At 34.0% G+C, this 23,479-nt stretch overlaps 3 protein-coding genes across 3 annotated transcripts; 1 reads left to right on the forward strand and 2 right to left on the reverse strand.

Moving 5' to 3' along the window:
* Positions 1-8,636: 8,636 nt before the first annotated feature.
* Positions 8,637-11,567, reverse strand: LOC132736038 (mucin-5AC-like). The gene has a single exon (XM_060723089.1). It carries the CDS (start codon positions 11,489-11,491, stop codon positions 8,642-8,644), a length of 2,850 nt encoding a protein of 949 aa, XP_060579072.1. The 5' UTR covers positions 11,492-11,567; the 3' UTR covers positions 8,637-8,641.
* Positions 11,568-12,058: 491 nt separating this feature from the next.
* LOC132736040 (uncharacterized) lies at positions 12,059-15,591 on the forward strand. Its single transcript, XM_060723091.1, has 4 exons — positions 12,059-12,418; positions 13,181-13,624; positions 13,911-14,010; positions 14,370-15,591. The coding sequence occupies exons 2-4, from the start codon at positions 13,471-13,473 to the stop codon at positions 14,740-14,742; spliced, it is 627 nt and encodes a 208-aa protein (XP_060579074.1). The 5' UTR covers positions 12,059-12,418; positions 13,181-13,470; the 3' UTR covers positions 14,743-15,591.
* A 4,871-nt stretch (positions 15,592-20,462) lies between these two features.
* Positions 20,463-21,644, reverse strand: LOC132736033 (mucin-2-like). Its single transcript, XM_060723075.1, has one exon. The coding sequence runs from the start codon at positions 21,642-21,644 to the stop codon at positions 20,463-20,465; it is 1,182 nt and encodes a 393-aa protein (XP_060579058.1).
* Positions 21,645-23,479: the final 1,835 nt, after the last annotated feature.

The raw sequence follows: 23,479 nt of genomic DNA on the forward strand, positions 1-23,479 counted from the left end.
TATCAAATCTAAGTAATACACAGACAGTTGCCCAAATCATTATTTGTATACGGAGATAAGAAAACATTGTCTTCCATAATAAAAAAAGTTTTCCGACAAAGCAATAAATTTAAAATTGGTTATGAAGTGTAAAGCTGATGAATGTGAATGATTTTATGTACTTCTGTTTTTATTGACGACTAAGTAATTCGTGTTATCGCAGTAAATCATGCCTTTTATTCAAAATCATATAAGACTAGGCTGATTCGCAGCCGAATAAGGCAAGTTCAAAACTCTCAACTGGTAATTTTATAATAATTGAAATTCCTTTATACCATTCCTTCCCTTACATAAGAGTATGACTATACCTAAAACTGTTTTAATATAAAACAACAACTAGTTGCAATACAAATTATGTATTTGAGTAAGCGTCTAGACAGTCAGATGAATAGATATAGAAGACGTCCGCGTATAAGCGTCTTCCCCCCTTTTTAATTTAAGTTTAAATTTTAAATACAGCTTTTTAATCTTAGTGTGGGATGTAATCCCACCGTTTTCCGGCCCCATTCAGTGCAATTATTTTGCATTGTTGGGGCAGGAAATATTGTACTCACTAGTCACATATGCAGATATTAACTAAATAAAGTGTTTTCCCTTTAATAAATGAAGCATGTGCTCGCCCATATGGTTTTTAACCGGTGGCGAGGGTAAATAAACTCAACACACACACACACACTCAGATGAACACTTATAATATGACATACGTATAGGATATCGACCGAGTACGAGGTCTTTCTGTTTAGGAAAGACCTGGTCACGAAATTCATGTGACACCGAGAGCGCGTAGCGCTCGAGGTGTTTCATGAAATTCGTGACCAGGTCTTCCCTAAACAGAAAGATCGATGTACGAGGCCGATATCCAACTTACACACCGTAAAACTTTATTGGTTTGAGCAATGGCTGATCCGAATGCACAAACATTATTTTTAACACAGCGCATATACAGGTAAGCTTTTATCAACGGTCTGCTTAAATACAATATACATGTATATTTTGCATTTAACTTTGCTTTTTCCCTTTAAAATAATAATAAAAAAGCTACATGTGCAATTTGTCAATAATAAAATGAATAGGTTTGTAATGGAAGGTATGTTATTAATGAATAATTATGTTGATAGTATTTCGTATCAGACATCGCAGATTCTAGGACATTTGCCCCCGGACGGTTGCCCCCTCGGACGTTTGCCCCTTTTTTGCTGTGTCGACTTGAGAATTGAGTACCGCTCAAGCCGGTGCTAGGGGGCGTGAGGGATGTTGCACTTATTCATTATCCCTCATGTACAGACTCAATCGAACCGAGTCTGCAATTCTCTTGTAATTTTGTTGTGATTACTTTGTTTCCAGATTTTTGTCAATTGTCAGATGTCATCTCGTGTATAGATTTTTTGTATGTCAATGGAAACATTATAGTTAATGCTAATTTGATTTTCACAAATTTGCGAGAGAGTTTTTGTGTATTTAAGCACAATGAAATTTCAACAATTGGCGATGAATTTTGGTAGCAAACAATTCAACAATTAAGTATTTTAACATTTTTAAAACAGGGAGTGGGGGGGGGCAATTGTCTGCCCCCAAAGATATGAGGGGGGCAAATGACCTCCACTGCATAAAAGGGGCATACTTCCGAGGGGGGGGGGGGCAATGTCGGATACCCAGCAGACCACGAAAGACATATGTACATTGTTGGCAAGTGTGAGATACTTGAACTGAAACTGTATTTTAGATAGCAGATTTTAAAGTGTTCTAGAATAAAATATGATCGTTCATCATAAATTTTTTTATACTAAATCACTTATAACTTTATTAACATTTCTTTTCCAAGAATTTTCTAATGATATCTGAATAATACATTTCTATCGTTTCTATCGATATTTGAAATACTAATGGAAGATGTGCCCATTGTAGACCAATCCACTTTAAGCACTTGTATATGCATGTCACTATAAGCAAGTTTTGGTGTATATCAAATTGAATACAAAATTCTTTTAACTAAGTCCTGGCTTCGAAGGTTTTCAGAAGAAATCAGTTTTGATTTTTCTCCGGTTAAATAGAAAAAACAGGATCAAGCCTAACTCAAAGAAATGGGGGCAGGGATTGACGGGAATTTAACAATCTGATTGATCCCGCCGTAGGGAATGCTACCAGGGACTTTGCTATTAACTGTGGGTAGCTGCGATTTCTAATGCAAAGTTGTGAAACGGACATATTTTGGTTTATTTTTTATATGAATTTTTGGTACAATTTTTATGTACCATGAATTTCTAGAACGTTAACAAGATGTTATGGATTAGATGATTTTAAATCGTAATAAGTATGATGTGATTAGTAATAGAAAGAGCACCGAAACACGAGGCTATCTGATTTGTACGAGGGGGCGTAGCCCCCGAGTATTAATCAGATTGCCGAGTGTTTTGGTGTTCTTTCTCTTTTGTATCATAGTCAAACATAAAAGCACGTTCCCTGTTGTCACAATATGAAACCCCGGCAAAAATGAACCAATGAATGAACATCTGAATATGACATTTCTGTCGCTTTCCCTTTCTCTGCCGTCACAATATGTAAACCCCAGCAAAAATGAGCCAATCAATGGGCATGCTCTGTAGTGCGGGTAACTAATACCCGCACTCCAGTTAACGCACTGTGCAAGTTTAGTATACGATTTAACCCTGACACATTTTCAACAGAAAGGTCTCCAAACTATGATACAACTGCTATAGTTTCATAGAAATGAACTTGAAGCGTCCATTTTTTTGTTATATTGTGAACTTAATGACAGAAGAACTTACTTTGAAAAATGACGCAAATAAATAAATGTTAAATGTGTCCTAATTTTGATATGATATCCATTTTATGTATTTAATATAGGGATGCTTGAATAATTGCTAAGTACATTCAATAAACACTATCTTGTTTAAACAATTTATCCAGATTGTGTGAGACAGGAACATTATGACAATCATTTACATTTTATTTCAGTTTTTAATTGCATTGACGTTTTCTTTGTCTGCGCATAGGCAGGTCTATTTTTTCACGTGTTTTTCATGACCGGGTCTGTTTGACTAGAACAGACCTGTGCACGTGCAAAAGATAGACCTCATAACGGACTTTCTTTTGTTTAAACAGGTCTATCCGAAAAATATAGACCTGTCACAAACAATAGAGGAGGTGTGTAAATTATTATTATTGTATAATAATGCAGTAAAACTTGACTATTATGTGTTTAACAATTTTACAAAACACATAATCATTTATAATATCATTATTTCTGATAAATATACTTAAATGAAATACCAGCAATATTACTTTATAAGATTACGTCACATCTATATGAAAAACTTGAAAATATCATTTATACATAATGTTGGTCCACAATATATGAAAACCTTGCTAAAATTTAAAATAAGTGTACAGGTCAGTCTGACTGTCCAAAGCTGAATGACTATTGAATCGATAATTTTGCACGTGCAAAATTATACGAATAGCGACACCTAGCGGTCACTCAATACATTCAGGGAAATTAATTTTCTTCTTATTCGCTACTCTCAAACAAAGAAAATTACATTTCCTTTATACCATTCCTTCCCTTACATAAGAGTATGACTATACCTAAAACTGTTTTAATATAAAACAACAACTAGTTGCAATACAAATTCTGTATTTTAGTAAGCGTCTAGACAGTCAGATGAACCAAAAAGAACGGGCATGTATTAATTATATATTGTGGACCAACTTATATTTCAAAATGCATATTAAATGAAAATTATTAACAACACAACGAATTAATGGAAGTGTACAAATTGTCTATAACATAATTCAAATTCACAAGCCGAGATTTAAAGACACTGACAGACGCTCATGAACGCTGTCTTTAATGTACATATCCTTAGCACCTTCACTAACCCAACGTCCGTGTCTCTTAAAAATCCTGTCTTTAATACCTTTATTTGCTGCAGCACTCGCTGCTCCTGAACGAAGTGAATGCAAACAATAATTATAATTACTAACATTATCAACATGAGGTTTTAACACTTCAATAAAAATAACTCGTAGATTAGAATACGACATTGGCTTATTTATTTTCCTTCTTCTGTATCCAGTTTTTGTTGCACTTATATTACAGAATAGAAAATAATCATCCAGAAATTCTCCCCACAATATTAATTTCTGAACATTTGCAACTGGGCATAACTTTGTACCCGTTTTTGCAATCAATACCCAAGCCCCATCTCTGTATTTATCTGTCTTGCTACTTTCAATGAAAACAGACATATAAGTAGAATTAAACACTATGTCTCTAACACGAATTTTTAAAAGTTCAGAACTTCTTAAAAAACCTGCGTATGCAATCAAAATAGCGCAGATAATTCGTTGACTTTTTATATTATACTCTACATACAATCTGTCATAAATACTATTAATAATTTCTACATTAATAGGTTCTTTCCTTTTAACTGGCTTTGACAGAAGTCGTTTACTAGCTTCAAGAACATTTAAAACCAATTTTGATTCTGTAGGCGAAATTAATCCATACATATCGTGAAACCATTTAATAGAATAAAAAGCTGAAACGATGGGGCTTGGCGAATTTACAGTCTGAACAAGAGATGCTAGATAAATTGCAGCTGTCAGTATTTTAGCAGGCAAAGTATCCCTACTCCCAAACCCATTACACAGAGCCCATTTTTGAAAACGTAAAAATGCACCAGTATACTTTTTGTCCGTTCCTCGTGCTCTTGAATTACGCAACAGGTCCGAGAGCAAGTCCACTTTTTCCACCAAAACATTGGGCAGTTCTTCAATATCCTCAGCGTATATCTGGAGAAATAAATGTAAAAAGAAAAATGACAATAATATAAATCAGCGCAAGATCAAATTGTTGCATTGTTATTATTATCGTTTGTTATAGTTGTAATTTTTATGTAACAAAAATGCTTTACAGCAATATGTTCGTGTGACAAGCAATATTAAAAGCGAACCGCCGTATAAAGCAATAGTGCAATGTGCGATACCGTATTTATCTTTTGCAAGGGAGACCATCCGGTTATTATTTAATGAAAATACAAACTTAATTGTTTCCCTTGAGTAAACTGTTATTTTAAAGCTAACATTCTAAATTTTAAAAGATACCTTTTCCATTTCTACACTTAATATTTAAATGTCTTTCCGAAGGTGAATCAAACCAATCTACAACTTCTTTTATGAAACACCCATTCGGGCATATAAACGGCCAAACTATGGCGGACTTCCAACAAGGAAGATACTCCATGTGCGTGGTCACAAGCCAATTTCATAATTACTCTATGAATAACAGATATAGGAGGTACAAATAACCCAAACTGCCCTTCCCAGCTTTCCAAAAAGGCGTCGATCCCAAAACAATCTGGGTTTCAAAATCTTGAATAAAACTTAGTCAGTTTAGCATTGTAATATGACGCAAACCAATCAACATCTAATTGACCGAAACGATCAGTTATCATTTGTAATATATCAAACGAAATTCCCCAGTCATCAAAATCAGACAACCTCGATAAAAAATCTGCCTTTTCATTTTGTGTTCTGGGGACCCACTCTACTTCTAAGGAAATAGCATTCTTCATGCAATACTGAAAAATTGCATAAGCAATTTCTTGCAGTTCTTGCTTCATAGAACCCTTTAAAACAATAGCCTTAACCCCTTGATTATCAGTAAACCACTTAACACATTGACTTTTAAGGAAATGTCCTAGAGCCAACAATACTCTGTAGACAGCAACCAATTCCCTCCAAGTGGAAGATTTGGTGCGTTCTGTTTCTGACCAGACGCCATGGGATACCCCATTTAAGGTATTAACCTCATACCCAGCGTAAGCTGTGTCACTTGCATCAGAATACACTACTTTTGTACAGATATGAGATCGTTCAAGATCTTTCTTGTCTATACACGACAAGTAACCTTTCCAGAATAAAAGCTGTTCATAACTCTCTGCACTGAGTGAAATGCGCTCATCCCAATACCGTGTATTTAATACATCTAAAGTTAAATATCTAGTCATAATTTGAGATATATGCCCAATGACTGTCGTCATAGAAATAAACTGACCAACTGCACTAGCAACTTTTCTTACTGGAACTTTAAACTTCTTGTCAATAAGGCCAATCAAAAAATCAATAGTTTCTTGTGCTTTTAACAATCTACGATCGGGAATGGAAATAGTACCATTGATTGTATTCAAATCACACCCAAGATACTCTTATATCTGTACAGGTTCCCATATACATTTGGTAGCATTAGGTACGAAACCCGAATTAAGTAAATCTGTTTTTATAATATGACTTAACCTCACAGTATTATCAAATGAATACGCGCACCCTAATCCATCATCTAAAAACATTGTAACAAGCAATCCCTCTCCATGCCACTTATTTATCAGAGGCCTACACAATTTCGTGAACAAATAACAGGCAGACGATAAACCAAAAGGAAGTACTAAAAACTTATAATATATGACATTGTCATCTTGGTCTTTCCAACTAAAACCCAAATACTCTGTATGCGGGTCAAATATTTGAACAAAATGATATGCACTTGTTAAATCAAATTTTATCATAAAACACCCTTTTTTTAATTAAGGAAAGAGCAATTTTTATATCTTCATATTTAACACTTTGCTTCCACAGGTGCTTGTTAACCTCTCTCAGGTCAAGTATAAGACGTTTTTTACCTGAATTTTGAACTGATACGGTAAGAGGGTTAACTACATAGGGAATTTTCGAACATTTTTTGATCAAATGTCTATCAAGTAAATCATTTATCGCCTCAGAGAACATGAACATGATACATACACGTCTTAGCAATGGTAAATTTTGTTCGGTTACACGTCTTCACCTGTGATATATTGCATATTTCGTAAAAAAAGATTTAACCTTTAGTATACCCAAATGCCTGCTTAATGAGATTAAGCAACAAAAAAGGGCAATATTTAAACATACAAACTTTTTTTTCCTTTTAAGAATGTTTAAAACATTTTTATGTGTAAAATTTTTCCTGCTTGTTTTACGTAGAATTATTTACAGTAAAGTGGTCAAATGATATTAATGCCAAAGTCTTTTTTTTCTCCGCTTGCTTCTTTTTTCTCACATTGTTGGAAATACACATGCACAAAAAGGTTATCATATAGGCTACTGAGCAAAAATATTAAAGAGTCCAGGAGCAAATGTTTCAGACACATTTAGACTACACACACATGTATAAGGGTATGTCTTTGTGTAGTTTTGCTTTTTCTTTAGCTTCAATATAGTACCCTTTTTTCTTGAGATTAAAATCAACACAACATATTACTTAATTCACAATCAAACATTATATGTTGTTCAGTAAATACAAAAACGAGACATTTCTGCTCGCACGGATTTCACTAGCACGATTAACTGCTTCGAAGCTTCCTTTATGGCATCAATTTCCATCATTTCAATTATAATGAGCACGTTTGTCCCTGTATCATATCAACACAATTTTGATATAGCGTTGTCTCGATATAAACCTGATCATTATGGCGCTGATGACGTTGCACTAGTTGAAAAATCCGTCTCGTATTCGGGAAACTGCGTTTCTCTTTCCGTTGAAGTCTGACTTTCACTTGTTACATGACTTGATAGTGTTGTAACTGAATGACCCTCTCGAGTTGAGACTACATCTGTTGTTGCTGAAGCAGTTACAGTATCATTTGTATCTGTCCTCACACCGCTTGTCGTAGCTTTTACATCATTAGTAACATTTGGTGCACTCAAATCAGTAACGTTTGCTACAGGTGCATCGACAGTTATATCTGGAGCATTGGTTGTTACACTCGGTCTTTCAGTTGTGATGTAGTAATAGTCAGTGTCGTTGTACACATCGTAATAATCCGACGTATTGTAGCCAGAAAGTGTGGTTGATTCGACTATGACTTGGGACTGTGTTGTCATCGTGGAAGCCTTAGTTGTATTTAGAACAGCCGATTTTCCCGAGTGGACAACTGAGGTGACGTTATCGTTAGAAAGCAAAGTTTTATTTTGAGGCTGGACAACTTTCATTGTTACATTTCCTTCATGCGCAACTGTGGTTGTGATATATTCTGTTACTGTATCTGTCTGTAAAGATTTTGTCACAAGTGGTTGCTGTTGGGCTTCTTCTGTTGTATTTGCTGCTTCAGACTCAGTTGTATCGTTTAATGTTGAATCAGTTTGTGTAACATTTTGTTTTATTGGAATAGATGATACTGATGTAGGTAGGACTGTAACATTGTCAATGGCGACAGAAGCAGTTTCCATCACAGACTCTGTAATGACAGACGAGCTCGTAGTTATATCTGTTTCGCTTGTTTTGTTTACATTTGTCGATTTCGTATCATTTAAGAGTTCGGTAACATTGTTCACAACATCACTTGTTGTAAAAGTTGCAGTTTCTGTCACATTTCCGGTCTCTAAAGATGAAAGTGTTGTTGCTATAGAAATTGTGATCGTTGTTTTACCTTGTTTCGTATTATTTGATGTCGAAATAACTGATGTTTCTTCGGTTATATTTATAGCATTCGGAACATACGATGTATTGAATGCAGCTTCTTCATATTCATCAAGGAATGCTTCCTCAGCTGGTTTTTGCTGTTGTTGTTGTCGTTGTTGTTGTTGTCGCCGTCGTTGTTGTTGTATTAAATATATCGGTTGCATTTCTTGTCTCTGACGTATCTTGCATATTAACTGTTGTCATGTTGTCAGCATAGATCGTATCTGTAACATTTACCGGTGTTTCTGTTGCGAATGTTTCGCTTATCATATCAGCGGGTGACGTCTCTTGCACAGAATCACTGATGGTTGTTGATTCCATATCTAAAACACTGGCTGTAGAGTCATTAAATACTTGTTTTGTCGTTAATAAACTTGTATCTGTGGTGTTTATTAACCGAGAAGGAGAATCTGCTTGTCTTTCTGTGGTAGTCTGTGCAGGTTCAATAAGATCTGGAACAGTTTCTGCCGATGTGTGGCTCGGTACAACTTCAGTTGTAGATGGCGATGTTGTTTCATTAGACGATGGTACAGATGAAAACGATTCAGTTTCATTTATTACAGAAGCTGTTGAAATAGTTGTACTAATTACATCATCTGTAGCAGATCCATTTCCGGTGGTCACTGTAACAGTAGGTGATACTTCACTGACAGGCTTTGATATTTTCTCTATAGCAAGGCTCTCGGTATGAACAACTTGTGTTGTTACATCTGCTGGTGCTGTATCGTTGCCAATTGATGATGTAACTGCTTCAACTTGTTCTGTTGCGGGAATCTTAGATGAAGTTTTAACTGTAACGGGTATTTCCGTTGTTTTTTCAACCGACTGTGCGTCTTTGGTCGTTGCTATTTGAATATGTAGTGTGGAAGCATCGGTAGATTGTGTTGTTGCATTTATTTCATCGGTTGATTTATATGAAGCTACAATAGAAAATGTTATTGTCACTTCATCTGGAGTACGTGTAGTTACGTTAGGAAGAAGACTTGTCACTGATTGCTGTTGGGTAGTAATCTCTACTTCGGAAACAACAGATGTATCACTCTGGGCTATTTGTGTTGTTGGTGGCGTGGTTACTTTTATTCCCTCTGTACTTGTAGGTATTTGTGTTTTTTCTTGTGTAATTTCAGATTTTGATGTGGTAGTACCAACAGTTTCTGCCGAAGAGGTCTTTGAAATCGGAGTGGTTACTTCGCGTGCAGTTTGTTCAGTTACACCTTGTGTACTTGATTCTTGCACAACAGATACTTTTGTTGCTTGTGTGGATACTAACTCCACAGGTAATTCAGTTGAAGGTTCTACTGATACTTCGCTTGAAGTAGTTGTTTCGTAATCGTAATACACATCAGAAGTATTGTAACCGTATGTGTCTGTAGTGCTAAGGGGAACAATTTCACTAACGCCGGTTAAACTCTTTGTTATATGTTCGACCACATCCGAAGACTCAGTTGCGTCAGTCGTCAACTCTAGGCCTTTACTTGACGTTTCATTTACTTCTTCTAGCTTAGCGGTGTCCATAATTGTTGTTGCATTTGTAACCGGTGCAGCTACAGTAGTTAACTGAGCATGTATTGTTTCTGGTGAAGTTTGCATATCTTTCTTGTCGAGTGTAGAATCAGGTCCCACAGTTTTGTTATATCTCTCCGTTACTGAATCTTTAACTACCTCAACTTTTGTAGTTTCTATAAGTGTGATGCTAGTTGTGGAAGATGGTTCACTCTCAGTTGCAATTGCCCTTGTTGTTAGTATATCAGATATTGAAGATACATTTAAGATTGGCGCAGGCTCTGTAATTCCCTGTTCGCCTATTGTTTCATTAACAAGAATTTTAAGAGCTTCTGACGATTGTTGCGTGGTGACAAATCCTGTGTCTTCTGGTATCACTGTTGAAGTGACATCATCAGCGGGGATCGTTGTGACAGTTGGTTGTTTTGTTTCGTCAACAATTTCTGAACTTGTTGTTATCTCCGTTTCTTGAGAGGTCGTCACGGATGAAGGCAAAGTTGCATTCGAAAATTCAGTTGCGATTTCTGTTTTGATCTGAATAGTACTTTCTTGCATTTTGGCAGTGGTTGAAGTCGACACGTTGTGATCCACTGTTAGAGGCGATTCTGTTATTGTAATGTTAGCAGGTTCTGTTATACGACTACTGATGCTGTCTACATGTACAGTTGTCGTTTCAATAAATATTTCTTCTGCTTTTGACCCAGTAATAGTTTCCTTTGGCTTGTCTGTTGTTATATCGGAAGTTACTTGTATAATTTCGTCTGTCACTTTCTGCGCCGATTGAAGTGTTGTAACTTCAATACTTGTAGTTTTATCAGTCTGTGTTGTAAATGAAATTTCTTTTTCAATTGTTGTCTCAACAGGCAATATTTCAGAAACAGTCGATGATTCCTTGCTTACGGATTCAGTCGACGGAGATGTAGTCGATGTTTGATTTGCATCTTCCTTTGGTGTTGTTGTTACAGCCTTTAGTATTGTCTGTGTATAAGTAACCTCTGACGCATTAGTTGGTAGTTCAGTGACTTCTGTTGTTCCTGATTCTGTTGTTTCATATGTTTCATTAAGGTAATAAATTATGTCAAATATATTTGTTGTCACTTTTGGTGTTTCTGTTGTTACTGTTATGTTATCGACAGCCTTGGTTTCATCTTTTACTTCTGCAGTAGGTTTTAAAGTTGTTATAATTTCATCCGACGTTGTTCTGGAAGTGGTTTCTATAGTACCTGGTGTTTGTTTCTGTGTATGTACATCTATAATTTTCTCACTTGTTCGGATATCTTCTTGGGTGGTTATTTCGAGTAGCCCTTCCTTTTCAGTAATGATGCTCGGTTTAACAATTTTTGTTGTCTGTATGGTTTCTATTGGAGGTTTCGTTTCTTCAACTTGTGTTGTTGTTATCAATTGCATCGTAGTGGTTCTGTCTTTGCTCATTTCTAGTGTTGTTTCTGTTGTTGTTGTTTCTGTTGTTCTTTCTGTTGTTGTTTCTGGTGTTTCTTTGATAACTGTTATTTTTTGCTCAATAATTTGTTATCACCAGTTGCATATTTCATTCCTTTATTTAAAGATCCTGCAACTCAATTTGTATGGTTTTATATCATAAATAAAATGCTCAAATGACAATTTATCAATATTGTTAGTTCCAAAAACATTGAAAAAGCATTATTTGTAAAGATATTACCGAATTTACATTTCATGTTAATAAAGGGGGATAATTAGAAATTTATTTTCTATGAAGTCTAAGTTAAATGTTTTAATAAGAAATGAATGTATATATATTTTAATGATTACATATAATGTGGACAAATATTTGCAGTACATAGTTTACATATTCTTCGATGTTTGAAAATTGTTTTAGAATCATAATTGTATACATATAATTATATAATTGCACTTTTAAAAGTGTGGTAACAACCTTAATTACATCATACAGGATCTTTAATTAAAACTGAAACCGAAATGCTATTATTTTATTCCAGTTACTTGTTGATATCTTAGTTGTATGTATATTACCATCATGTATTAACATTTACATCATCCTTAAACCAGGTAAACATTGAACTGTTAAAATGATAAAATTCAATAATAAACGTGATTAGATAACACCCTTTGAAATACTTTATAAACTTGTTTTAGTTTAACAATAGTCCAGGCAACTTCACCTCTGATCATTAAATGAAAGACGGATCTTAACATGTTAATTTTAAATTGGATTTAAATACTTTGATTGTTTTATGGTAGGTGATAAGATTCAGTGTATAAAGGGCACCCGCTTAATTCATGTAGAGAGTATGATTAAATTAGGGGGCGGTATCTCGGTTGTTTGTGTCATACTAAATATTGGATTATCATCGACAAACAGTAAGTTATTTAATTTTTTCAATCATACTAATTTCCTTGTATTTTTGTTCATTTTATTTAAAATTTTAATATTACATTATCATAATTCTATTATTTAAAGTTGTTTAAACTTTATCGAGATCTCGTGACGTGTTTTTCTGAACTTGAAGATGATTTTTGACATGTACGGTGTTTGAAACTAGAGATATCTTCAGCTGATACCAGAGTACCTATCTATAACCGGACGATAACTGAACTGTATGTCGTTTGCTTTAATGATACAGTAGTGACTAAATATCACAATTAGATATCAAATATGATTGTTTTGTTGTTGATGCTTTTGTTATTGTTTATTCTTAGACTACTTCAAAGTTGTTGTTTTTTGTTGTTCAGAGTCTTTTATTTGAAAAAAAAATACATGTATTATCAAAATTGTTTATTTTTACGAACTGAAAGAAACACGTCATTACCAGTAATCTTGCCTTTTTACTTTAAGGAACGGACATTTCCATATATGACAATTTGTTCGTAATGGTATCGATATTTATCTTGGAAACGTGATGTTGCAAGAGAGAATCCACCCAGTTCCGATGTTCATATAAGAAAAGAATAGGCCTTATTTTGACTTTAGTACACACGTGTTTAATATGACTAACTTGTAATCATTTATTTACCTATATAGCCTGATAAATACAGTAACGTTGTTTAATAGTTTATCCACGACCATAATGTACGATACGTATAAACTATAATACATTTATAATACATCTAAATGTTTCACAGATGTGGAACCACATACTACTGAAAAAGATTCGCCCAGGAAACAAAGTACCGAAAATCTGACGCCACACATTACGCACAAGTTAAACAGTACTACATCAACAAGATCAGTTATATCCACAGCTTCAAAATCGCTACAAAGTTCAACACCTTATTTAGTGTCAACAGTAACTTCCACCTCCGTATCGTCATCTTATTCAACCTCAATACCAATACATTTTTCAACGACGTCAGTGTCTTCAAAATAAAATTCATCGCTGATTTCTACTTCTCCAAAACTTTCAAACGCACCAATGACGTCACAAACATCTTTGTCTACTTCAAAAATGCGTTCACCAACATCAAATGATTTTGCACCAAGCACAATGCCTTTCATCTCATATTCGGATGAATCTTCAACAATGCCGTCTGCTAATAAGACGTCGACTCAAAATCCAGGTTTAGGAGGTAAATCTAATCAAAAACCTTGGTATTTAAAACTTGTGTCAATCTAAATACAAAACCTTCAATTTAGTTAAAAAAATTAAGTGGTGCGCGTGAAAATTGATGTTATCAAACACTATTTACATTTATTTAATTTCATTTTTGTTGAGTAATAATCATCTTAAAATATTTTTTGTATCTCTTTTGTTGATTAGAGTATTCGTGTCAATTATTAATTTACCGGTTTATATTTCTCATAAGACGACAAAATAAATAATTTCAATTGTACATCTACATTTTCATTTTTTAGGTTTGCACATCAACACGGATCTTGTGTTGGAAATCGTTTTCATTGTCATTTGCCTCGCCATTGCCGGAGGTTTCATAACATATGTTCTTAAAAAGAAAGGGTATTCTAAAATATTTTGTGATCTACAAATTTACCGATTTTCTCTAATATTTTTTCAATTTTCTGGAGAATTTTTATATCGATTTACCTGCTAAAGTTAATATCAAACACCGATTTGATAACTGACTATTGTAATTAAAAGAATTAAGATAACAATTTGGTTTAGTTGTACAGTGTTGTTTTTGATGTTTGTTTTAAAAACTCGTAGTGTCAAACGTATTGATTTCAAATGTAAGTAAATAATTTATTGTAATTGGTTTTACAAGCACAGTTTTGTAACCTTGTCATTCATATATCCTTTACTTAAATAACACGTTCACAAAAACGAATTTGCATTTTATTTTCTTTATAATTGACCAGAATTATACCCTGCCAACGATGTAAAAGCTGTCTCCCTGGACGGCGCAGACGATTATCTTCAACATCGAGTCGAGGACCTCTTACACAAGATGATGCAACCTTCGTCAATATCTCGGATCCCCCGAGACAAGAGCGAGAACTTTTCTCAATTGGAGACCAAGATGGCGGACAAGATGGCCGACAAAGATCTATGCAGCGACGTGGCACGGAGGATGATTACTTTTATGATGAAATTTTTGGACAGTCAGCGTTTGTTGATGAAACAACGAATAGAGCTAACACTTATTTATCAGTTGCTGATGATGACGATGATGATATACTTAGCGGTTTGAACGTCCCAGATCTTGTTTTTAAAACACCAAACAAAATGTGAAAATTGAAAATGAATTCTGAGTTTGATATTATGTGCTTAAGTAACCAGAAACAGTTTTGCTAAGATATAAGAAATCATGAAATTTACATGTTAATATTAATGTTTATACCCTCTAACACGGATACCATCAGGCATAAAGTAAATTATATTTAAAACATTGTGATGCACATTGGGCACATATTGACCCATTTGTTCAAAGAATTTATTAGGAAATGGGAGAATGCATACAGTGCCTGTTTGTTTGTTTGTGTGTTTGTTTCTTTTGTGGCAACTGTTCAGCAAATGTGGCTTAGAATTGCCGCATTGACTATTGATACTCTCATGTGCAAAATTGATTTGCATATCATTTCATTTCATTACATTTTTATACTATCTTTATATATTTAAAATAACAATATACATTATTTTGCATATTTTTTTATTAATTTTTCACAAAATATTACATTACTGTTCATTCCTATAGACACGTGTCTTATCAAATATATTCATAAATGTGTCTTTTAGATATGCATCATGCCATTTACATTTTCAAAATTATATTAAATACAGACGTGTATTATAACGTGCAATAACTCTATACAATTAAAACGTTTTGTTCAACATTAAAAAATGAAGAGAGTTTATCAATTAAAGTAATTGGTTCATGTTACAAAAGAGTTTACTTTATATCGTTTCATTATCTAAACTCCCCGCAGCGGTTACTTCCCCTGATCCGTACGGAAACCACTGCCACCACGTCAGAGGCAATACATGTATATTTTTTCACTTTTAATTTTATAATAGAATACTTTATATAATTTTAGTTTCTTTCATTAAATTGCTATGCTTATTGTACAAGAATGTAAAAAATATACGTATAAAATTATTGTGTAAACATAACGAAAGATATTATCACTGTCACATGGTACAACTATTGTCACGTGAGTTTCAGTGGTGACAGTGCTTAAAGTAGCAAAGTGTGACGTTACCGCTGTGAGGAGTTTGTTGTTTATTATGCCCCACCTCATTCGAAGAAGAAGGGGTATATTGTTTTGCTAATGACGGTCGGTCTGTCCGTCGGTAGACCACATGGTTTCCGCTGATTATCTTTAAAACTGTTTATCACAAAGTTTTCATATTTCACATACTGATGGCTCATAACTAGTGAATGACCCCTATGATTCTGGGGTCACTAGGTCAAGGTCACAGGGGCCTTAAATGTCAAAAAGGTTTTTACGGTCATTATCTTAAAGTCCATTTATTAAAAGTCTTCATATTTCACATTGATTTGTCAAAAACAGTAAATGACACCTATTGATTTTGGGGTCAAAAGTTCAAAGGTCACAGGGGCCTTAAATGTCAGAATGGTTTCTGCTCATTATCTTGAAAATAATATATCACAAAGTCTTCATATTTTACATAAAGATTAGTCATATGTACTAAATGACCCCCATTGATCTTCGGATCACAACGTTCAAAGGTCAAGGGGGCCTTAAATTTGGAAATGGTTTCTGCTTATTATCTTGAAAACTATCAAAATTCCTTCACATTTCACATATCGATTAGTCATATCTTGGTAGACCATGTAGTTTCCGCTGATGCCGATCGTCTTAAAAACTATTCATCACAAAGTCTTCACATTTCACATAACTTGCGGATGACCTCTATTGATTTTTGGGTCACTAGGTCAATGTGAAAAGGTGACATTAAATGTCAGAATGGTTTCTGCTAAATATACTTCTGATAGCTTTCAATCAATTTCAGGTCATATTTTGGTCATTATCTTTACACTAGTAAAATTTAAAATCTCTATGGAATACGAGGATTCATTTAGATAAATTAAGACTTTTCCTGTTTCTTTATACATTGTTAAATTGTTGAAATCTTGGTGTAGTTAATACACGTGCACTTACGATGCCTTTTATTGTCTCTATGTTTACTGGTACGAAAAGCAATATAAGTTGCATTGCATCATAACACGTAACGGTATCTACATTCCAATTTGCATTCCCAGTTTACCTGTCAAATTTTTATTATCACTTCTGGTGAAAATGGAACCCGAATTCACACCTGATTGGCACCAATTTAATCACTAAATCAACGTTTCCTCTATATAACTCTATTTACTATTGCGAGGCCAACTTTGATACAAACGACATCATAGGAAAAAGTTAAGGAAACGACTTCTGAATGTTACATACATCAGTTTCCATGATAAAATTTGTTTTGGTTGGCGGAACCAATTTTGACGTAAGTGCCATAATTTGGTAATCTTCATAGAGATCCACCACCGAGTATCTTAGTCCAGCGCGATTCAGTGTAGAAGATTTACTAGAAATACATAAGAGCGAAGTTTTAACGAACTTGTAAAATGGTCAACTATGCACTGCACACCAATTAAATGCTACCTAGACGAATGCCTGTATAGATCTGCGCAATTGTAGAAATTAAAGACAGTGATTCTCGTGATGGTTTTTTATAATGGCTTGGACATTAATAAATTATATTTGATAAATGATTATAATTTTTGTTATAAGCATATGACTAACGATAAACACCAAATTTGAGCATAAATATAGCAGTATATAAGACATTAAAGGCATCAGGAACGTTACCAAATCTAGCCAAACTAAAACAGCACACGTGTGACCTCGTCTTACTATATTCAATGCGGTTATTTAAGGTTTCGAAACCATAACCATGTCCGCAAAGAATCATCTTAAAGAAAAATACAAAACGTTTCAAGATAAATTTCTACAGAACGAACTTGTTCCCTTGTTTCTTAAAGTCATCAAAATGAATATATTGAAAAGTTCAGATGTAATATGACAGTGCAATGTAACAACTCTTACACCGAAACAGTTTCCCAATAGGTGGAGACATGATTAAATTTAGCCTGGTTCCACGATATCAAATCTAAGTAATACACAGACAATTGCCCTAATCATACGGAGATAAGAAAACATTGTCTTTCCATAACAAAATAAAGTTTTGCGACAAAGCCATTGATTTAAAATTTGTCATGAAGACTAAAGTTGATGTATGTGAATGTTTTTATGTACTTCTGTTTTTATTGACGACTCGCAAAGATATTCGTTTCATTGCAGTAAAGCATACCTTTTCCAAAATCATATAAGACTAGACTGCTTCGCAGGCGAATAAGGCGAGTTCAAAACTCTCAACTGGTAATTTTATAATAATTGAAATGATCTATGCATTAATTGATTAATGCAAGCAAGGAGACAATTTGAAGATATCTTTATTCATATGTCTTTTATTTGTTATTTTAGTTAATGTTCGTTTGGTTTTCTTTTATGTTCTTGTATGATACTAGTAACCATTGTCAATGTAAAAATAGACGTATATCAAAAGAACACACTTAATCTGCTTAAATAATGAGTTTTGTTGTAAAGGAATGATCTTGTGTGCTGTAAAGATAGATTTCTAAACTTACTATTTAAAGCTCGAAAGCTTTGATATATTTAACCTACTTTTTTCTCTATTGATACATGATGCAAAGACTTTAACATAATGTAAAGGTTTTATTACACATAGGATAACAGTAAGTGGCGTTCACTCAAAGTCCAGGTCTTGTTAAGACAACTCTTTGATTTTATTTAAAAGCAGAGAACAAGTTATACCTAACACATTTTTTAAACAAATATCTATTTTCATTTACAAATATTCAAAATTGATAATTATAGTTGATAATATTATATAACAAAGCAAAGTTCATGTCATTTTCAAGTTTTTTATTATCAAAAACATACGTTTCAATTAAAAATCCTTCTAACAGGACCACCGATGGAGAAGTTTTCGAAAATGTATATATTTAGATATATATACATTGTTTTTCACCTTGATTCTTATTTAAAGTAATATCTGATAAAATATATTAGTGCTATATTGATATATCATAATGGTGAATGTTTTGACATTACATGATCATCTAATGCATATAAATATATGATGTCATTTTTATGATGGGATATTTCGTTTGAGTGAACTATGGAATACATTTTCACTCAAAATGATAAAATGACATAATATATTTTCACGACCCGGGACGGCGAGTGAAAATATGTGGCATTTTATCATGTTGAGAGAAAATATATACCATATTCACGAAAAACGATAAAATAAACTTTTCATTTAATTTTATTATCAAAGAAAAATGGCTACGAACCATATTGCTTGCAACGCAACTGCAACTGTACAGCGCAGTAATATATTATTACGTCTTGTTTTGCACGCGATATTTGACGTCACATTAACAACTATTTACACTTCTGTACAGCGTTAATAACTGAATAAGATATATTGGGGTTCGGATTTATTTTCTTAGTTAGACCATTTTGCTACCATTCTACTGTAGATGGTTTTCAAAACAAAATTCAACAAAAGTTTTTTTGAATTTTCAGATTTTTTCAAATAAAATGGCGAAAGAAGTCCTTTAAAATAAATATGACCCCGCCCACTTTCATATTTATTTTTTTGAAAATATGAACTATATTTGACTGATACTGTATAGTGTCTTATATTTAATTTACATCTTGTACAAGACGATGAGAATAAAACATTTAAAAAGCAATTACGAAATTATATTAATTGAATGTTATAGTTACGTTAATTCCATATCATATCAGAAAGCCCGAAAACGTCGAAAAACAAACATGATTTTGTGATGCCCAATTGTAAAATGACGTCATCTATTGACTATAAAGTGACGTCACATATTGACTATACAAAGTGACGCCATCTATTTATTTAACATCTGTACTGTAGTGACGTGACGCATTGACTTTACTTAGGGTCAATGACGTCATGTATTTTACATTAAACTTATCTTATCATTAATTAGCTACTAAAAATATTATATAAAATATAATAATTGTTATAAAGTTAATAAAATAAAGTGTGTACATGTCGAGTATTAATGATATGTATATTTTTACAACCATGACGTTTATTTACATGTGTACATATGAAACAAATAATTATGAGCCATTGAAAATGGTACATTCACGTCTTAGTAATGTTAAATATTCTTCGGTTACACGTCCTCGTCTGTGATATATTGCATATTTGGTAAAAACAATTTAACCTTAAGTATTCTCAAATGCCTGCTTAATGAGATTAAGCAACAAAAAAGGCAATGTTAAAACATACTAACATGTTTTTCCCTTTTAAGACTGTTTAAAACATTTTAAGGTGTTCAAGTTTTCCTGCTTGTTTTACGTAGAATTATTTATAGTTAAGTGGTCAAATACTTTTACTGCCAAAGTTCTTTTTCTCCGCTCGCTTTTTTTAACACATTGTTGAAAATACACATGCACAAAAAGGCTCTCATATAGACTACTGAGCAAAAATATTAAGAGTCCAGGAGAAAATATTTCAGACACATTTAGACTATACACACATTTATAAGGGTATGTCTTTGTGCGGTTTTGCTTTTCCTCAGCTTAAATATGATACTCCTATCTTTATAGATTAAAATCAACACAACATATTACTTAATTCACAATCAAACATTATATGTTGTTCAGTTTACAAAAACGAGAAATTTCTTCTCGCACGGATTTCACTAGCACAATTAACTGCTTCTAAGCTTTCTTTATGGCATCAATTTAAATATATGATGTTCCATCATTTCAATCATTATGCGCACATTTGTCCCTGTATCATATTAACACAATTTTGATATAACATTGTCTCGATATAAACCTGATCATTACGGATCATTATGGCGCAGATGACGTAGCACTAGTTGAAAAATCCGTCTCGTATTCGGGAAACTGCGTTTCTCTTTGCGTTGAAGTCTGACTTTCACTTGTTACATTACTTGATAGTGGTGTAACTGTAACTGAATGACCTTCCCGAGTTGTTGTTGCTGAAGCAGTTACAGTATCATTTGTATCTGTCTTCACGCCGCTTGTCGCAACTTTTACAACATTAGTAACATTTGGAGCACTCAAGTCAGTAACGTTTGCTACAGGTGCATCGACAGTTATATCTGGAGCATTGGTAGTTACACTCGGACTTTCAGTTGTGATGTAGTAATAGTCAGTGTCGTTGTACACATCGTAATAATCTGACGTATTGTAGCCAGACACTGTGGTTGATTCAACTACAACTTGAGACTGTGTTGTCATCTTGGAAGCGCTTGTTGTATTAAGCACAGTCGATTTTCCTGAGTGGACTACTGAGGTGACGTTATCTTTTGAAAATAAAGTTTGATTTTCAGACTGGACGTCTTTCATTGTTACATTACCTTCATGTGCTACTGTAGTTGTGACAAATTCTGTTACTGTATCTGTCTGTAAAGATTTTGTCACTAGTGGTTGCAGTTTGGCTTCTTCTGTTGTTGCTTCAGACTCAGCTGTGTCATTCAATATTGAAACAGTGTGTGTAACATTTTGTTGCATAGGGATAGATGATACCGATTTTGGTAGGACTGTAACATTGTCAATGGCGACAGAAGCAGTTTCCATCACAGACTCTGTAATGACGGACGAGCTTGTAGTTACATCTGTTTCGCTTGGTTTGTTTTCATTTATCGATTTCGTATCATTTAAGAGTTCGGTAACATTTTTAACAACATCACTTGTTGTAAAAGTTGCAGTTTCTGTCACATTTCCAGTCTGTAAAGATGAAAGTGTTGTTTCTATAGGAATGGTGATCGTTGTTTTACCTTGTTTCGTATTATTTGATGTCGAAATAACTGATGTTTCTTCAGTTATATTTATAGCAGTCGGAACATATGATGTATTGAATGCAGCCTCATTATATTCGTCAAGAAATGCTTCCTCAGCTGGTTTTGGTGTTGTTGTAGTTGTTGTTGTTGTTGTTGCCGCCGTTGTTGTGTTAAATATTTTCGTTGCATTTCTTGTCTCTGTCGTATCTTGCATATCAACTGTTGTCATGTTGTCAGCATAGATCGTATCTGTAACATTGACCGGTGTTTCTGTTGTGAATGTTTCAACTAATTATATATCAGCAGGTGAAGTCTCTTGCACAGAATCACTGATGGTTGTTGATTCCATATATGTAACATTGGCTATAGAGTCATTATATACTTGTTTTGTCGTTAATAAACTTGTATCTGTGATGTTTATTAACTGAGAAGGAGAATCTGTTTGTGTTTCTGTGGTAGTCTGTGCAGTTTCAGTAATATCTGGAACAGTTTTCTGTCGATGTAAGGCTTCTGTACAAGCTTCAGTTGTAGATGGCGATGTTTTTTCATTAAACGATGGTACAGATGAAAACGATTCAGTTTCATTAATTACAGAAAATGTTGGAATATAGTTGTAAGGCAAATTACATCAAACTGTAGGCAAGATCCATTTCCCCCGGGTGGTCTCTTTTAAAAACAGGTGTTGATACTTTACTGGAAGGTTTTGATGTTCTCCTCTAATAAGGCAAGGCTTTCGGGGTATGAATACTTTGTGTTGTTACATCTGCTGGTGCTGTATCGTTGATAATCGATGATGTAACTGCCTTAACTTGTTCTGTTGCAGGAATCTCAGTTGCAGTTTTAACTGTAACGGGTATTTCCGTTGATTTTTCAACCGACTTTGCGTCTTTGGTCGTTTTTGTTTGACTATGTAGTGTGGAAGTATCGGTGGATTGTGTTGTTACATTTATTTCATCGGTTGATTTAGGTGAAGTTACAATAGAAAATGTTATTGTCACTTCATCTGGAGTACGTGCAGTTACGTTAGGGAGAAGACTTGTCACTGATTGTTGTTGAGTAGTAATCTCTACTTCGGAAACAACAGATGTATCATTCTTGGCTATTTGTGTTGTTGGTGGGCTGGTTACTTTTATTCCCTCTGTACTTGTAAACATTTGTGTTTTTTCTTGTGTAATATCAGATTTTGATGTGGTAGTACCAACAGTTTCTGCCGAAGAGGTCTTTGAAATCGGAGTAGTTACTTCGCGTGCAGTTTGTTCTGTTACACCTTGTGTACTTGATTCTTGCACAACAGATACTTTTGTTGCTTGTGTGGATACAAAACCCCACAGGGGGATTCAGTTGAAAAGGGTTTTACTGGCACTTTTGCTTGGGGAAGGGAGTTGTTTCGGTTTTAAACGGGGAATACACCCTCAGGGAAATATTGTAAAAACCCAAAGGTTTTCTGTTTGTGGGTAAGGGGAAAAAATTTCACTAAGCCGGGGTTTAAAATCTTTGTTTAATCCCCACCCCATCCCCAAAAACTCAGTTGGGATCAGTCGTCAACTCTGGGCCTTTAAAAAGAACGTTTCATTCACTTTTTTTTAAAAATTGGGAGTGTCCCCTAATTGGGTTTTTGTATTTGTAAAACCCGGGGAGGGTAAAAAGTAAATAAAAGTGAGCATGTATTTTCCGGTGAAAATTTGCAAAATTATTTTTGTCGGGGTGTTTTGAGGGGCCCGGTCCCCGGGAAATTTTTTTTATATCTCTTTCCGGGTTTTGGGAATTTTTTAAAATAACCCTTTAAAGTTGTATTTTTCTAAAGTGGTTTTGGTGCTAGTTGTGGGAGATGATTCACTCTCCCGTTGCACTTTTCCCCTTGGGTTTTTAAGTATAAACAAATATTGAAAAAATACATTTAAGAAAATTTGGGGCAGGCTCTGTAAATTCCCCGTTTTGCCTATTTTTTTTCATTAACAAAAAAATTTTTTTAAAAGCTTCTGAAAGATTGTTGCGTGGTGAAAAAATCCTGTTTTCTAAATGGTGTTTACTGTTGGAAAATGACACCAATTTAGCGGGGGTCGT

This window comes from Ruditapes philippinarum, unplaced genomic scaffold, assembly GCF_026571515.1.
Source record: "Ruditapes philippinarum isolate M1 unplaced genomic scaffold, ASM2657151v2 ctg2221_1_1_1_1, whole genome shotgun sequence".
NCBI classification, from domain to species: domain Eukaryota; kingdom Metazoa; phylum Mollusca; class Bivalvia; order Venerida; family Veneridae; genus Ruditapes; species Ruditapes philippinarum.

Coding starts and splice junctions, on each gene's coding strand:
- LOC132736040 (XM_060723091.1), top strand. CDS start 13,471: ATGACGTCACAAACATCTTTGTCTACTTCAAAAATGCGTTCACCAACA. Junction 13,625..13,910: donor TCAAAATCCAGGTTTAGGAG/GTAAATCTAATC, acceptor TTCATTTTTTAG/GTTTGCACATCAACACGGAT. Junction 14,011..14,369: donor TATGTTCTTAAAAAGAAAGG/GTATTCTAAAAT, acceptor ATAATTGACCAG/AATTATACCCTGCCAACGAT.
- LOC132736033 (XM_060723075.1), bottom strand. CDS start 21,644: ATGACAACAGTTGATATGCAAGATACGACAGAGACAAGAAATGCAACG.
- LOC132736038 (XM_060723089.1), bottom strand. CDS start 11,491: ATGAGCAAAGACAGAACCACTACGATGCAATTGATAACAACAACACAA.